At 43.8% G+C, this 18,059-nt stretch overlaps 1 protein-coding gene across 1 annotated transcript in view; it reads right to left on the reverse strand.

Annotated features, from left to right (window-relative positions):
• Nucleotides 1-11,413: 11,413 nt before the first annotated feature.
• The window catches only part of FAM47E (family with sequence similarity 47 member E), a 29,769-nt gene continuing 23,123 nt past the window's right edge, over nt 11,414-18,059 (reverse strand). Inside the window, 3 exon segments of the mRNA XM_045789961.2 lie at nt 11,414-11,592; nt 11,595-11,646; nt 14,433-14,510. Coding sequence (XP_045645917.2) covers nt 11,570-11,592; nt 11,595-11,646; nt 14,433-14,510 — 153 coding nt within the window. The 3' untranslated portion in view covers nt 11,414-11,569.

The following is an 18,059-nucleotide window of genomic DNA, read 5'->3' on the forward strand; positions in this document are numbered from 1 at the left end:
ATGCATTCTGCTGGGATGTGTTACACTTGAGGCAATAGCAAGAAGCTGGAGCTGGGGGCATGCTGTTTAATGAGAGAGATTGGAAATTCCTCCCAGAGAGGTGGCAGTGAAATCTGTGGTAGAGAGTCATGTTACAAAGGGAAAAACTGCGGCTCACCCATTAGCATAATTTCAAACAGATTGGAAAGCTGCCTCCCTATTGCTACTTATATTGCTATTATGTATTTATATTTTAGGGGTCATAATGTAGTGCCCATTTTCTAACTGATTACTATTCTATTAGAGTATAAATAGATAGATATAGATATGGATATCTAATATGCATCTATATACATATTAGGGAGTCAACAATGGACTTTTTAAAAATTTTTTATTATGTTATGTTAGTCACCATACAGTACATCCTTAGTTTTTGATGTAATGTTCCATGATTCATTACTTGCGTATAACACCCAGTGCACCATGCAATACGTGCCCTCCTTAATACCCATCACTGACCTATCCCAGTCCCCCGCCCCTCTCCCCTCTGAAGCCCTCAGTTTGTTTCCCAGAGTCCATAGTCTCTCGTGGTTCATTCCCCCTTCTGTTTACCCCCCTTCATTCTTCCCTTCCTTCTCCTACCAATCTCCCTGTTATTTCTTATGTTCCATAAATGAGTGAAACCATATGATAATTGTCTTTCTCTGCTTGACTTATTTCACTTAGCATAATCTCCTCCAGTCCCGTCCATGTTGCAGCAAATGTTGGGTAATTGTTCTTTCTGATGGCTGAGTAATACTCCATTGTATATATGGACCACATCTTCTTTATCCATTCGTCTGTTGAAGGGCATCTCGGCTCCTTCCACGATTTAGCTATTGTGGACAATGCTGCTATGAACATTGCGGTGCATATGGCCCTTCTCTTCACTACGTCTGTATCTCTGGGGTAAATACCCAGTAGTGCAATTGCTGGGTCATAGGGTGGCTCTATTTTTAATTTTTTGAGGGACCTCCACACTGTTTTCCAAAGTGGCTGTACCAACTTGCATTCCCACCAACAGTGTAAGAGGGATCCCCTTTCTCCACATCCTCTCCAACATTTGTTGTTTCTTGCCTTGTCAATTTTTGCCATTCTAACTGGTGTAAGGTGGTATCTCAATGTGGTTTTGATTTGAATTTCCCTGATGGCTAATGATGTTGAACATCTTTTCATGTGTGTGTTAGCCATTTGTATGTCTTCATTGGAAAAGTGTCTGTTCATATCTTCTGCCCATTTTTTGATTTGATTATTTGTTTCTCGTGTATTGAGTTTGAGAAGTTCTTTATAGATCTTGGAAGCCAATCTTTTATCTGTAGTTTCATTTGCAAATACCTTCTCCCATTCCGTGGGCTGCCTCTTTGTTTCGATGACTGTTTCCTTTGCTGTGCAGAAACTTTTTATCTTGATGAAGTCCCACAAGTTCATTTTTTCTTCTGTTTCTCTTGCCTTTGGAGACGTGTCATGAAAGAAGTTGCTGTGGCTGAGGTCAAAGAGGTTACAGCCTATGTTCTCCTCTAGGATTTTGATGGATTCCAGTCTCACATCGAGGTCTTTCATCCATTTGGAGTTTATCTTTGTGTATGGTGTGAAAGAGTGGTCAAGTTTCATTCTTTTGCATATAGCTGTCCAATTTTCCCAGCACCATTTAACAATGGACTTTTAAAGACCACTTACATTTATATTTATTTTTACTTATATATAATGTTAATATTTATATCTATTTATATATGTATACTTTTATGTAACATTATTTTTTTCTTTAACTTCATGCAAGAAAAGATTCCTCCGTCCTTGTGTGGAAGGATGAAGACAAAACAATTAAAAGCAGCTTTGTTTGTAGGGCCCAATGATTAAACAGGATGGGAAGAAAAAGTTAGGGAACAGAAAGAATAGGGAGCCTTGTTTCCAAAGTCAGTGCAAGAAGGTGGTGGGGAGGGGAGAACAGGGTGTCGCTCAGCAGGGTTTAAGAGGATAAGGGATTTAAAAGAAATGGTTGGATCTGACCTGTACGAGGTCATCGGGGACTTCAGAAGTTGTGCGGGTGCGCGTTCAATTTTGGAAGGCTGAAGTATAAACGTGGCAAGACAATGAAGTCCGACACTGAGTTAGCCTTCTCTCAAGAAATCTGTTGGTAAAGGGTAGGAGAGAAATAGAAGTTAAGATCAGAACAAGGTCCAAAGGAAGTTCTTTCAGACCAAGAAAGACCTACCTGGGCATGTTTGTAAGAAGGAGAGAGCCAGCGAAGACTGAAAATTAACAAAAGGAAACCTCCTTTAAAATGGAGTCGGGAGGAGAGAAGGGGAGCGCTCTCAGCCTACCAGCGGCGGTGGTTTGCGGCCCTAACAGAAGACAAGGACCCAGTGCTAATTCTACTTGAGCCCCTTCTGCACTGGCCCAGCAGGTGGGGAGAAATGTTTCTCCTTCCGCAGCAACAGTCCAGCCAATGAGAGACTGTCACAACTCAGCCAATGAAAAGCCATTATACTTCCACCTCCCAGTTTCCTCCAGTGGACTTTTTGGTGTTAATAGACCCCCCCAACGGCCCCCTTTTCCTCTGTAAAAGTGTGTTCCTCTGCTTTGTTCTTCAGACTGGGCCCTGGTTTTGCTGGCCCTTGATTGTTTCACGCTGCGATTCTCCACTATTCCCAAATAAACCCATTTTGCTGGTAAAGTAACTGGCAGTGTTAGCTTTAAGGTTAAGACCACACCTGAAGATGTGAGAAGAGGAGATGCTGCCTGGGAATTTCGGAAGGGGAGAGGAAGCCGTGGCTCCAGAGCACGAGGGGAAGGGCTGGCTCGCGGTGAAGGAGAGGAAACAGGCATGCAAAGAGGAAAGAATGAACATAAGAAACATTTTGAGGTACAAAGGAGGCGGAGAATGACGTCATCAACTGAGGGAGAGAAAGGAGGTCCCGCTGAGGTTGGAGGGAAAGCAGAGGAAATTGCCGCTGGGAGAAGAGATCACCTATTGGGACACGTGTCCCTTCTGCATCGTGTTGATTCTTCGGTCCTGGGCCTCTGCTTTGTTCCCTTTCCTGACCTTCCAGGGCCCTGGTGCCCCCACTCAGACCCCACCTAACTGTCTGCACCTCCCTCCCCTGTGTCTGTGATCCTCCACTCTGCAACCACTCCAGACTTAATCCTAAACCGGGCTCCCCGCAGGGCGTCTCCTGGGTGCACCAGATTAAATTCAACCCCACTTGAGCCTTCAAGGTCTCTGTGACACAGCCCCAAGGACCACTCCAGGCCATTCTCTTACCATCGATCCGCCCTCCAGCCAGATTGGGACTCTTCTGCTGGAACCTTCACTCATTGGTCTAGAGATTTCCTAGAAGCCACTTAACTTCCATGAAACCTAACCCCCGTCCACATTCCATTTCCCAGCCCCCAGCCCTCAAACTGATACATCCGCTAACTTCAAAGAAAAGAATTACATATTGTAACCGTCTTAGAACAAAATAAAAGGTTTTCTGTGTTGGTATAATTCTTTTTGTAGTTTATCTCATCCTCATATTAGATCATAAATTCCTCGAGGGCCAGAGTTCATTTATTCTGTGTATTCCCTGGAATGCAAAGTTAATAGGCCTTTTTATTGTCTTTTTTTCATTGACTACCTCGTGTATACTGGCACTAGGCTAAGTGCTTTATAAGGATGATCTCGTGTAATGCCCTGAGAGAACTAAGCTACTCGAGGTCACAAAGCTGATGAGTGACTTGACCTGGAATTTGAACCCAGTATTCTGACCTCCCAGGACGCAGGCTCTGAAACTCTAGCTACGCTGAGTCCTCACGGCGGGCTATTAAACCATGTCCAAATTTCACATGTCCAAACCATGTCCAGTATTCTGACCTCCCAGGACGCAGGCTCTGAAACTCTAGCTACGCTGAGTCCTCACGGCGGGCTATTAAACCATGTCCAAATTTCACAGCATACATTTTAGAAGTGAGTGTGGGGATGTGGATGTGGGACACCAGAGAACGCCTCTGGGGGGTATTCCAACATTTACGATGAATTTCAGCCTTGTTCCTCATTTGTAATCGCTCTCTCTGCCAGCTCTCTGCTCCTGAGGGAAACGTACTCACCGCCACCAGCACCTGTCCACTGCTGTCAAGCCCCTGGCCCCTGCTGCTCCCCAGAACACGAACCACAAGCCAAACCTGCAAAGCAGTCACATGGGAGCTGCCCAGTTTCAGATTTCGCGGGGACATTTTCTAACTGCAAATGTTTGCAAACCTCTGACTCATCTTAGTTCCAGAATAGACTCAATGCTGAGATCTCTCCTGATGCGGCCTTTAGAGAAAAGGGAAATCTGTGTTGGGGAAATCTAGCTCACTGTATTAAAAAAAAGTTCGATGACTACTTTGTACACATACAAGGGTGGACTCCAGATGGACTAAAGCACTATCTGTAAGTGGTAAAACTACTACAGAACTACAAAAACCACTAATAGCTAATAGAACAAAATCCAGGAGACTATCACCGTGATATTGCATAATATAGGAGGCCAAAATATTTCGACCTTATCAAAACAAGGCTGATCATTGAAGGATGTCATAGAGAAAGTTAGCAGACAGATCCAGATGGGGAGATTTTGGTGTCACTAAAACTGACAAGGGATTAATATGTAGATCTATAATGAACTCCGACAAATTGCCAAAAATTGAAAACAAAAACATAAGCTCCAATGTAAAATGAATAGGGGGTGCTTTTCCCTTGGGCCTAGAACAGTGCCTAGAACAGAAAAGGCACTCACAGTAATTTTTAGTTGAATAAATGAACGGTTAGCAGAAAGGTGCAGAAATACTCAAATTCACTGGTAAACAGATAAATGCAAATTAAAACAATGATATTATACCATTTTACATCCAAATATTAAAAGAAGATGTGACGTTGCCGATGAGAATAAACAAGTAGAAACAACCTAGAGAACAATCTGGAAGAATTTTGTGAAATTTAAGTACGCATATACCCCAAGACCCAGTAATCCCACTCCTGAACACGTTTGGCCCAGGGAAAATTTTGCATAAGACAATAAGGGGACACACAGTGTTATTTGGGGCAACAGTAAGTTCAAGTCCACCTAGCTGCCCATCGTAGGGAAATAGCTAAGTAAAACATGGTGGATGACTATGAAATACTACACAGTAGTTAGACCAATGAACTAGATCTACACATTGCAACATAATTAAACCTTAAATCCATGAGGGTGACAAAAGGTAAGAAACAATAAGAGTTCTAGTACAATAACATTTCTGTAAGTTGGAATGACACATTCAACACTACAGTTTCAAAAACACATGCATATTTAAGATCGAGTATTTAAACAGATGAAAGAGAGTGACTTTGGTGGGCAAAAGGATAGGAATGGGCGTTGGAATAAAAGGGGAATGAATACATAACCAGAGAAGGGCCTTACACAGACATGTGAGGATCATAGCTCTGAACTAGGGCTTCTCAAACTTAAATCTGCTAAATGCAGATTCTTAGTCAGTAAATCTGGGCTGGGGCCTGAGGCTCTGCTTTTCTACTAAGCTGCAGTTCATACTGACCCTGCTGATTTGTGGACCTCAGTTTAAGTAGCAAGGAGACTAAAGAGTAAGGTTAATTGAGATCTGTAAATTTTGTTTATTATTTTTTTATTTTTTGAGAGCGTGCACACTTTGGGGGTTAGGAGGCGGAGGGCAGAGAGGGAATCTTAAACAGTTTGGCCCGGCCAAAACTTTACCTGAATTGTGCTGCAGCTCGAGATTCTTCCTCCCCCAATCCTCCTTCCTTCCCTCTCTCCTCCCCCAGGCGTCACACAGGAATCATCATCTAAAGGCTCTCCCTATGTTCTCCTGCTCCTTTTCCCAGGAAATCTCTTGAACTTCTAATCCCATGTTGCCATCTGCTCCTTGGCAGACCCAAACTAACGCAGCCTTCTTCGTCAGACAAATCCTCCCTATCCCCCGTGTGTGAGGCTTTTCTCCCCCTGCACGAAGACTCTGTAATGACCTTCCTGGAAATAATCTGGCAGGCGGTTGGGGTAGCCACTTCTCTTCATTCTCCAAGCTGGCAGTGTTGATGCCAATTCAATTCTTCAAAAAACTTTGCAGGTCTCCTGTGAATCTTATTGGGTCCACACCGCAGACCCACTTACTCTTCAAGATAAGATCTTGTCTTTCTTGAGATTCTCCTGACAATCAACATCCTTCAGTTTCTTAGAAGCCCTAATGTTTGACCAAAAGAATCTGTGAGACAACTTCAAAAATTTCAGTAGGACTTTTGTCTGCCTGAAGGGTACTCAGAGCATCACCTCCAATCTCGCTGACGTCGTAACAACAGATTTAACAATTAAATCCTTGGATTCATCTTTAGACCAGGTTTTCCTGGAAGTATCCTTTTCTGTGTCTTTTTGACTTGATCTTTGCTACAAATCATTTCTTAATTTAAACATCATTTGTCATCTGAGAGGCTAGGAATTTTCAAAACCATAAAGTCCTGGGTCCTTTTTGTTTAACTGTCCTGATTTCAGCTTATCTATGTCCTCTTGAATTTTACTGTAAGCGGCAAGAAGCAGTATCTTCAGTACCGTCAACACTCTGTATAAAAATCTCCTTAGTTACAGCACCCAGTTCGTTAGGTACCCTCTCTACTTCCCACGTTACTTCAGGCGACTGTGGCTACACTTCCTGCTATTACATAACAAGGAGACCATTTCTCCCAATTTCCAAAGTGTTTACTTCATTTTCCTGCAAGCCTTTACTCACCGGCTCCTCAAAGTGCATGAGGTTTCTGCTAACAGTTTCTTCAAAGCTCTTCAACCTTCGCTAACACTGTCCTCAGAGCTCTTCTAGCTTCAACCCGCTACCCAGTCTTCCTGCTCCCTTCCACAGGTCCGGTTCTTGTCATAGCTGCAACCCACTTCCAGGCATGAAAATCTGTATTATTCATCTATTGCTGCATAACAATCCCTAAACTTAATGGCTTAAAACAAGAATCATTAGAGTCAGGAATTCAGAAGCAACTTAGTTGGGTGGCTGTGGCTCAGAATCAGAATCAGGATGTCGGTAGAGCTTCCAGTCTCATCTGAAGTCTTCATGGGGCTGGAAGATCCACTTCCAAGATGGCTCATTCACATGACTGTTTGCAGAAGACTTCCATTCCTTTCCATGTGGGTCTTTCCATAGGTAGGATGGGTGTCCTCACAACATAACAGCTAGTCTTTCCCAGAGCAATGATCCAAGCGAGAACAATGTCTTTTATGATTTAGTCTCAGAAATCACACACCATTACTTCTTCCACATTCTACTGCTAAAAATCAAGTCTAGACACAGCCCATGCTCAGGGGGAAAGGAGTTACACACCACATTTTGAAGAGAGGAGCATCAAATAATTTGTGGACTTTTTAAAAACAAACACAGACCCCCTCAAATCAGGGACTCTTTGAAGGACTTCCTAAAGGAATTTCATGCCTTGCAGCTGTTGAACTGAAATGGGGGGGAGGGGATTGACCCTTTTAATTTGTTAACTAAAATATCATTTGAATTCACAGCTTTGCCAGATCTCTTTTGTGAAGATAGAGCATTCCTCGGGAAAGAGTGTGACCCTGAATGAGGAAATGTGAACCCATGGAAAGATTCAGATGGCTTCTCGCTCCCTGAGCTCCCAAGCCTATGGAAATACACCATTCAGATCTCCTGCTGCACGGAGTATGGCTGACTGACACTCAGTGGCTGCCCAGCCTTGCACTGAGGCTCGCTCCCAGGCTGCACCCAACCAATGACGGAGCACATGAAGAACCAAGGCAGGCCCGTTCTGGCAAGATGCGAGAATCCACCTTCTGGCAACTTTGCCTTGAAGACTCCCCATTGGCCCTGCCAAACCTTTATCTGAATTGTGCTGCAGCTCAATTCCTCCCCCAATCCTCCTTCCTTCGCTCTCTCCTTCCACAGGCGTCACACAGGAATCATCATCTAAAGGCTCTCCCTATGTTCTCCTGCCCCCTCGCCCAGGAAATCTCTTGAACTTCTGATCCCATGTTGCCATCTGCTCCTTGGCAGACCCAAACTAACGCAGCCTTCCTCGTCAGACAAATCCTCCCTATCCCCCATGTGTGAGGCTTTTCTCACCCTGCACGAAGACTCTGTAATGACCTTTGTAGAAATAATCTGGCAGGTGGTTGGGGTAGTCACTTCTCTTCATTCTTCACCCCTAATATCTTTCCTAGCCTTGAATCTTGCCATCAGTAATGTGCTAGAGACAGTTTGTACCAGATCATAAAAGTCAGTGAGAAATTTTCAGGAATTTCGTGAGCTGGTTGGTAAACACAGTCATTATTAAAAGTTAAATATACTTACAATTAAATAAATTACATTAATAACAAAGGTAATAAAACTAAAAAATGTATCACTCTCTAGTTATTGACATACTTTTATTAGTATCTATGCTCTTGAAGTTACTTACAGGTACTAGATCTGGGCGTTGGGAATAATATATAATGGGGTGCTACTTGCACTTGTCTTTGGAGTTTGAAGGCCAGATTTAGATGTGCTGTTTCAGCTCATTTCTTCAGTGAGCTGAGAGGCTGCCAGCTTTGAGTGCAGCCTGAAGCAAGAGGAGGCTTGTAGCTGGTCCAGGAAGCTCTGTCCTCCGAGCCAGTGAGTCCAGTGTACTTGAAACACCTGTGGCCGATGGGGCTGCCGCATGGAGCTTAGGCACGTCCGGGAAGGCGAAGCGGAGCACAGGCCTCCAGGGTTTTGCTGCCCAGCCGGGAACTCTGTGGCATATAACTCTTCTCCTTTCGAGAGGCCAGTCTTGGTTTTTGCTTGGCACTAATAACTACAGCAGCCTCATGATGAGCCGTTAGGTGACAAGCGACAGGTGCCCGTTGTCAGCTCGGGGTCATCTGATCCACCACACCATAAAGTCAGCGAACGTTTAGTGTGTGTGTACAATGCGCCAGGCTCTGTTCCGTGCACTTGACTTGTAACATTTCCTTTCATCTTCACCGCAGTTCTGGGAGGCAGTTCTGTTATTATTGCTATTATCCCTACTTCAGCCGAGAAAACTGATAGGGAGGATAAGCGATTTGCCCCCTAGTCATTTAGCTCCTAAGTAGCAGAGCTTGGTTTGAACCTAGACCCTCTGGCCCCAAAGTCCACATGTTTAATTACCAAATTATATGGCTTCTCGTGATCAAGTGGCGGTTTTCTGTATAGGACTGGGCTTGAGCAGAAGTTGAGGACACAACAGATTGCATGGTGTGCTCGGTTCTCCCACGCGGCCACTCTTCCTCAGCCTGCATTTCTGACCCAGGGATGCTCGCTGAGTCCAGGGGACTGACCAGACAACCTGCACAAGGTGGTGGCAGCAGCCACAAGTGGACGCCACAACCCTCTAGCCCAACTCAAGGCTGGCCCTGAACAACAACTGAGGAGAACTTTCCAGTAGGCAGAATTCTTAGCATTTCATCCTGTTGACCACTTTGTCTGAAAGGAGACACGGCCTCAGGTGCGTATGTCACCTGTACTGGTCAGTAGCTGATGGTTTAGCTCGGCAGACTGGGAAGGATCATGACTGCAAGGCCGATGGTGACGAAGATGTTTGGGGAAGAGGCATTCAGAGGCTCTCTCAGATCGGATCCTCTAGAGTATGAGGATATTTGGTTCTTCATGAATACCCACCAAAGGTCTCCACTGCAGAGGAAGTGCTCAATTCTGGGGCGAAAAGGCAAACCTAGCCTTTGCATGCCAGCCCACATCTTCCCACAGGCACTCCAATGGCGCCTAGTGATCTCATGAACGAAGTGCGCGTGGAGGCAGAAATACAGAGTATTTGCGGGTTTCAGCAACTTGGACTTCCCCTCACCAAGGCTAACCTGGCTACTGGTTCTGTTGAATATTTTGTTGTCCAGAAATTAAAGCCAAACCTGAGTGCCTGCTATGAATTAAGCATAGATGTAACAAAGCCTGTAGCAGGGGGACCAGGAAAAGAACTAGATTCTCTGCAGACCCCCACCACCAACACCCCTTTTGCTCGGCACCTGAATGTGAGAAGCCCAGCACTGAATGCCCACAGCCTGACCCAGCCCGCCCAGTAGAACTGGACACCTCCTCCACCGGGCTTGCAGCAAGAGCAGCTCTCCCGCTGTTGCTCTTGTAGGCTACCAAACATGCGCATGCGTGAGGCGTTGAAAACATCAAGGGAGTCTGAGAAGAGTGGCTTCACTGGAATAGCTACTTTTTCTGGATTTGGACTTGTTTTCTGTTTAACAAACCTCTGCCCACACTAACACTCATAGATTTTATGAATCTGAATGCTTAATCGCCACCATGGTATTCCACCCCACATTGGTTCTCACTAAGTAACAATTTAATGGGAAAGGGCTGACCCTATTGGGTTCATGCTTCTGTCATGTACTCCATCACCCGAAAGTGTCTGGCCTCACAGAGGGCATGGCAAAGACTCATTTATAGCACGATTGCTATGTAGTCCGTCAGATTACTAAGATGAAATCATGACAGACCCAGAGGATGAAAGGTCATCACCCAGAGATTTTGTATTTGAAGACACATGCAGTCACTCACAAGACTTTGGGACTCAAGATTCTTCTAATAAATCCCTTTTTGATTAAATTTTACAGAGTGAGTTTCATAGAGAAAGCTCTAGAAGGATGTATTCCAACGAGTGAAGAGTGGTTATTTCTGACTCTGTAGGAATTAGTCACAGTTTCTATATTCTTTTTGTTAGTTTATATTTTCTGATTTTCCTAACATGAGCATTAACATTTTTAACAAGAAATAATTTTTAGAAAATTAATTTTAAAATACTTATCATCATGAGTTTCCATTAAACTTCATGACTTATGACCTTATCTTTAGGTACACACTTATTATCAAGATTCACATGCCTAAAAAGGGAAAAAACTTGAGTAAGCTTTATTCAAAATTAAAGAAAATAATATTCTAAAGAAAGAATAAAGGAGGTGTTCACTCAAGACCAGGAAAAATAATACTATGGGGAAATGCAATAGGGTAATTCTGCCTTTTTTTTTTTTTAAGATTTTATTTTTAAGTAATCGCTACACCCAACATGGGGCTCAAACGCACCACTCCAAGGTCAAGAGTCCCGTGCTCCACCAGCTGAGCCAGCCAGGTGCCCCAGAGTAATTCTGCTTTTATTTATGGTTTTATTTATTTCATATGTGTGTGTGTATACACACACACACATATATATTAGTCCTCCTGCTAAAAAATATATATATATTTTATATATATCAAATAGTTGATATAACTATGTAATATTGACAATGCTACAAAAATGTGAGAAGACTATGTGTGAATATTGATCTCACCACTGATAGGATACATTAGATATTGATTAACGGAAGCAGACAGCCAGTGTGAAATGTTTTTAAGTATTACGTATGAACTTTATGGACGTTGCCAAGTCAAAGTTGTACATCCATGGGACACTCATAAATCTTATTTAAGGTTAAAAATGAGACAGAGAAATAGCCAAGTATGTAGTAAATAAAATTGTTCTAATCATCTTCCCAAGATTCTTCTATGCTTGAGTTATTTTATAGAGGTCTTATTACACTCACATTTACGTTCCTTCCTGATACACATCTTCTCAAGGAACTTAAAAAAAAAAAAAAAGAAAAGAGTTAACCTTCATTAGAGTGGCAAGCAAACATTGTACAGTCCTGCCCACAACCACTACCACACCCAAATTCACAATCTCACACTCCGACACATATCCCGCTAGTACTCGGAATCTCATGTTGATAATTGGCCACGATAAAGGTGCGGCTTTGGAAGGTAGTTGTACAGCATCGGAAACACCTAGATCTAATTCCCATTTGTTCTGTGCCCAAGTCCAGCCCAGCTCAGCTCAGCAAAGCCTTGTGTTGTTCATCCCTTCTATTAAAAACCTGGGACCCATCTGTGTAGCAGACAGAAAGAAGCTGAGGGTAATGAATAGAGCAGGTGATCCAGCAGCAAACACTGGAATGTGCATAAAGTACCTGTGCTCATGTAACATATATATAACACATATGAATGTGTATGTACAGTGTACACAGACCTCACGTGAAGAAAGAGAATGAGTGTTGATATATATGGATATGTACACAAATACACACATATGTATTTATATTTAAATAAGTAATGACCTATATTGAAAATAAATAATGTATATATTAAATAGATATATAAAATAAATTTCCTCCTCCCTTTTAGTTGAAAATTTGAGAAAACAGAGGATATAGGATGTAAGAATAAAGGAAGAAAATATATTCCAGGGTTTTGAATGACAGGTGTTCTCAGAGGACCCAGCTGTAGTCAGGGGCATCCTCTCTCTCTAGTTAATGCAGCTGAAAGAGTATAGCCAGTGTGTCAGGCATGCTTCTTTTTGCCCAAAATTGAACTAAATGTTCCTTAATGAAACGGATTAAACCAACATGGGACAAATCAAAATTTTTTTTAACAAGTGTTCTGCCACTAAAAATGTTAAGACAGAATTAAATTATTGTAGCAGCGAACGAGGAGATAGATAGATGGATAGATGGATGGATAGATAGATACACACACACATCCTATATATATGGTCCTTGGCAGGAGGAATATATATACACATTTATATATATACACACACGTATATCACATAATTACATTTATGCTTAAGTATATTTACATATGCTGTAAAATACATAATATATACAATTCGGTAATTAGATAAAATATAATAAACATAGAGGTGTCTGGGTGGCTCAGTCGGCTGAGTATCCAACTCATTTTCAGCTCAGGTCATGATCTTAGAGTCATGAAATTGAGCCCCATGTCAGTGGGAGTCTCCTCAGGATTCTCTCCCTCTCCCTCTGCCCCCTGCATGTGCTCTCTCTCTCTCTCTCTCTAAAATAAATAAATCTTTAAAAAATACCATATCATACATGTAAATATATATTTATGTGACCTCATATAGGGCTTAGGCAGTTATATACATACATGTGTATGACTGTGTTCACTATATCTCACAGGCCTATTATTGGTGCTCAAGGCTAAAGGACAATATTTCATCCCAGTCCTGTCATGGAGTCTTTCACCCCTCTCTACCTCATACTCTAGACTTCCCCTCACATTAACTTTGAGACCAGTCTGGATCTGAGCTTGATCAATATATTTATTTGCCAAAAGAATAAGCTAGTTAGTTCTGTGATTCATGGAAAAGAAGAAATCCAGTATTGCATTTCCTGAGAACTTCATGTTGGCTGCACGGCTTCCTAAAGACACATGGGATGTGCACATGGAGGACACCGGATAAATGCATGACTTAACAGCTACGACTTGGGCAGCCTGGCTAGCTGGTTTCTTGCTGTGGTGACAGGGCTGGTCTGGGCACAGAACTCTAGGCTCTGAGGCCCTCCTGCTAAAAATGGTCTGCTCTGCCAACCGCCCACCCCACCTACGTGGCACGTGGCCTTCCAACAGTGGCTGCTCCACATGGGAGGCAGCTGGGGCTAGCTTTACAAGTTAAGAGAGGGGAAACTAGATGGGGGGGGTAAGAAAAAGTGGGGAAAACACGGAAGATACTGGTGGGCCCCCAGAAAGTGAACTTTTGCCCTGTTCTGTTTCCACAGAAGGCTGACCCCATAGTACAACACTATTGTAAATCTCAATTCCATTGCGTCCTGACCCAAGCCACAGTTCTTTGTCCTTAGATGTGGAAGTAAAAGACACTCAGACTTTCTAGAGACTTCAGAGTGTTTGAGTGACAGAGTTTGCAAGGTACACACCCTGCACATAGGCCCCTTTCACTTTGGTCCCATTAAGGCCAAACTCAAGGCAGGTGAGTCAGCAGGAAGACAGCACCTCTGACAGCAGAAATCAAATAAGCAGAATAAAAAAAAAGCAAAAGCCAAATCCTATCTCCGGGCCTTTGTCTAGGGAAAAGCATGCCCTTTCTTCCAGGGGCCTGAGTCCTGCTATGAAAAGTACGGTTGGCCCTTGAACAATATACTACAGGAGTTAGGGGCACACCCCCCCCCACAGTCAATTGAAAATCCATGTATAAGTTTTGACTCCCCAAAAACTTTACTAATAGTCTATGTTGTTGACCAGAAGCCTTCCTGATAATATAAACAGTTGATTAACATATATTTTGTATGTTATATATATTACATACTGTCTTCTTACATTAAAGTAAGCTAGAGAAAAAGTGTTATTAAGAAAATTATAAGAGAAAATACATTTCCAGTATTGTACTGTATTTATAAAAAAAAGAAAATTCACGTATAAGTGGACCTGCATAGTTTAAGCCCGTCTTGTTCAAGAGTCAACTGTATTTTGCTTTCGGTAGGGTGCTGACCCCGTCCCATCAACAACTGTGAGCCCCTCAGCCAGTCGTTCTGAAATGACCCTTTACTCACACTTGGCATCTCGTAGCCCCTGCTTAGAATGAAATCCTTAAAGGCAGTGGTTCCATGAAGGTCCGCAAGTAACTCCTCCTAAAAGAGGACCCGCATCAAAACAAAAACAAAACCAAAACCAGCTGTCAGAAGTTTGATTCCACGCTTGTCCTAACTGAAAGCAGTCAGCTCTGTATAAAGTACCTCATTTTAAATCACTTCCTTCTCTTCTGTGAGTGTATGTATAGGTAACGTTCATGAGTTCCTGAATGTAAAGGCCTTCAAAAGATGACCAACTTTCTCTCCTTTCCCTACCCTTTTCTCAGACCCTTGTATTAAGGAGAAGCAACACTTTTTAGCAATTAGACAATTATTAAACCCAGATGGCTGGACTCTAACCGATTTGAGATTAACAAGTGTGATCCTGTGATTTTTAATAAGAACTATATACATTTGGTCTTCTTCCCATTCCTGGCACAGAGTTCCTAAAACATTGCAATTGCCCGAGTGATAAGAGCCACAAAGGCAGAAGGAGAAATCTTCGTTATTCATAACTAGCCCCTTGTACCCACAACAGAGATTATGTTAACAAGGTGATTTTTGGAAAGCCCTGAGTGAGCCACAGGGTGGTTGCCAGACGAAACAACCCCGTGAGGACAGGGTTGGAACTTTTGGCTCCATCCTGCAATCTCTGGCTGAATTAATCACGGATGACCAATGATGTAACCAATCGTGCCTACCTATTAAAGCCGCCATAAAAGCCCAAAAGGACAAGATTCAGGGAGCTTCCCAGGTTGGTGACCATGTGGAGGTTTTGGGAGGGTGGTGTGCTCAGCTGGGGCACAGGAGCTCTGCACCCCTTTCCATATACCTTGCTCCGAGCATTTGGCTATTCTCAGGTTATAGCCTTCTTAATAAACCCATTATCTAGTAAGTAAGCTGTTTCCCTGAGTCCTTCGAGCAGATGACAGAACCCGAGGAGGAGGTGTGGGGACCTCTAACGCATAGCTGGTTGGTCGGAAGCACAGGTGAGAACCTGACTTGCGACTGGCATCAGAAGTGGGGGCAGGGTTGCGAAACTGAGCCCTTACCCTGTCAGGTCTGATGCCAACACCAGGCGGACAGTGGCAGACTTGAGTTAAATTGTAGGACACTCAGCTGGTGTCTGGAGAATCAGAGAATTGCTTGGTGTGGAGAAAAAAGACCTGACACATTTGGTGATCAGAATTGAGAGTAGTAGAGCAAGACATGAGTGTTTTTTCCCCTTGACAATATGCCCATAATTTTTCGATCTGTTAAAAAGGAACAACAGGCCCCAAATGGAGTCACTTCTATTAAGCCCCACCAAGATTTAATACCTAACCTAACTGTTGGTTCAGCTTTCTTTCCCAGGGGCGGGATTTTAAACCAGTCTGGAATTTCCTGATGAGTACTAGCCAGTGGTCTGCGTAAGATCACCAGGCTTTCCCTCTAAGGGAGGTGACCTTGCCTACCACAAGCCTTTCTTCTCTTTTGCTAATAACCTCCTTATCGCACCCCATTTCTGCCTATAAAAGCCTTCCGTTCTATAAAAGTCCTTGGTGTGCCCTTCTATTTGTTAGGCGAGCTGCTCATGAGGCCTCTTCTGCTCTCCAGCCCTTCACCAAGATTTAAGCAACACTTCAGTTCTCCAGGAAATCCACCCTTTTGCAATATGTAGATGACCACTTGCTACTTTCAGCCTCCCAAGAGGAGTCCAGAAATGCTTCCATTTGTATGCTAGAGCAGTTAGCTGAAAAGGCACAGTCTCTACGAAAAAATTACAATTATCTCTAGACACTGTTCGTTATCTGGGTCATTATCTAAGCCCTGAAGGACTTCAGCGATCTCCCAAGAGAATTAAGTTAATCTGGGAATTTCCTACGCCCACGACTAGGTGAGAGATTTGGGGATGACTTTGGCTTGACTGGTTATTGCAGACGACGCGCTCCTAATTTTTTGCTATTAGCTACCCCACTCTATGAACTTACGAACATTTCAGTCCCTGAACACTTTTCTTGGGAAGACAAATGTGAGCAGGCTTTCAGGAGACGGAGACAAGCACTGTAAGGACCGCCTGTCTTGGGGCCGCCTAACTGCAAAACCTTCCACCTGGTTTGTGTGGGAAAGAGGTAATCAAGCCCTGGGAACGCTGGCTTAAGAGCAAGGCGGTGAACAGAAGCCGATTACCTAGTACAGCACACGGCCCGGTTCAGTTGCTCCCACCTGTCGCAGCGGTCTCAAGGCTACAGTCACAGCGAGGGGCGGTCTCATCAGATTTGACCCTAGGAAATGATGTTTATTTGCAAATTCCGCACACCGTCCAAAGTCTTCTTAACTCAGAATCGACTCAACCTTTCTTGCAGGCAGACTAACTCCCTAAGAGATCCTTCTGCGCTCACCGCCTACTCCGTGCCTTAAACGTTGCAACACCCTTAAACCTGCTACGTTACTACCCTACCTGAGGAAGGAAGTCTGTGACTACAAGGTACTCCTGTCCCGTTTTGTGATAGCACGTCCTGATTTATGGGGAACTCCTTTAACTACTCCTGATCTAATCTTCGTGGATGGGTCATACCGCAGAAATGAAAAAGGGGATTTTCAAGCTGGCTGTGCTATTACTGCCCAAGATGACCTACTCGAAAGAGCAAGCCTTCCCTAAGCTCCATCCCCGCAAGAGACAGAGCTCCCTGCCTTACCGAGCGCACCAGCTCTCAGGAGGACAAATTTAGTATCTATACTGATAGCCAGCATGCCTTTGGGGTTGTCCATGATTAACGGACGTTACAGAAACAAAAGGGCTTTCTTATGTCCTCTGGGACTCAGTCAAAAATGCGCAACAGGGAAATGACCTTACCGCTAGTCTCTTACCTCCTGAAATTGCTGGCGTTCCGACTGAAGCTCACGCTGCAAGATCGAAACCTCGGCCTCAGGGAAATGCCCTGGCCGACTTTCGTGCAAAGGCAGAAGCAAGTAGTCTATAAAGACTGGGCACATGGGGATGAAATCCATACTGCTTTTGCAAAAAATTGACCCCTCCTCGCCAGACTGTGGCTATCCTGCTCTCCTTGTAACACGGCAACCGTCTTGCGCCTGAATCAGAAATTAAGATGGTAAACTACCGGGGCGATGGGAAACTCAACAGCTGCTTAGTTCTTGCTGGTTCCCTGACAAAGCCCACTCTTTGGTTTTTGCATTACCGAACCCCTACAGGGCATTTAAGATGAGCTCAAATTATGAACTGACACTGGGCAGGGAGACGTCTCTAAAACTGCGCAGACAGCCTGCAGCAATGTTGGACCGGCTGGTTCACAATCCCAGAGAAACTGTTTTTGTCTCCAAAGGCCTCAGACTCCTCTCCCTGGACCCTAGGAACACCTGCAGCCAGACTTCGTTCAACTGCCCCTTCGCATGGGTTTCGATCTGTTCTGTTACTGCGTGTGCTTTCCAGATGGGTTGAAGCCTTCCCCTGCTGCAAGGCTGCAGTCCCCACGATGGCAAAGAAACTGTCAGAGAACGTGTTTCCCACCTGGGGGATATCTTCCACAATCTCCAGCCATCAAGGCACCCACTTCACTTGGCAAATCACATGAGGCTTAATGAAAACCTTGCAAACTTTGGAATTATCAT

This window comes from Ursus americanus, chromosome 8 (assembly GCF_024610735.1).
Source record: "Ursus americanus isolate L20-20 chromosome 8, mUrsAme1.1.p, whole genome shotgun sequence".
NCBI lineage: Eukaryota > Metazoa > Chordata > Mammalia > Carnivora > Ursidae > Ursus > Ursus americanus.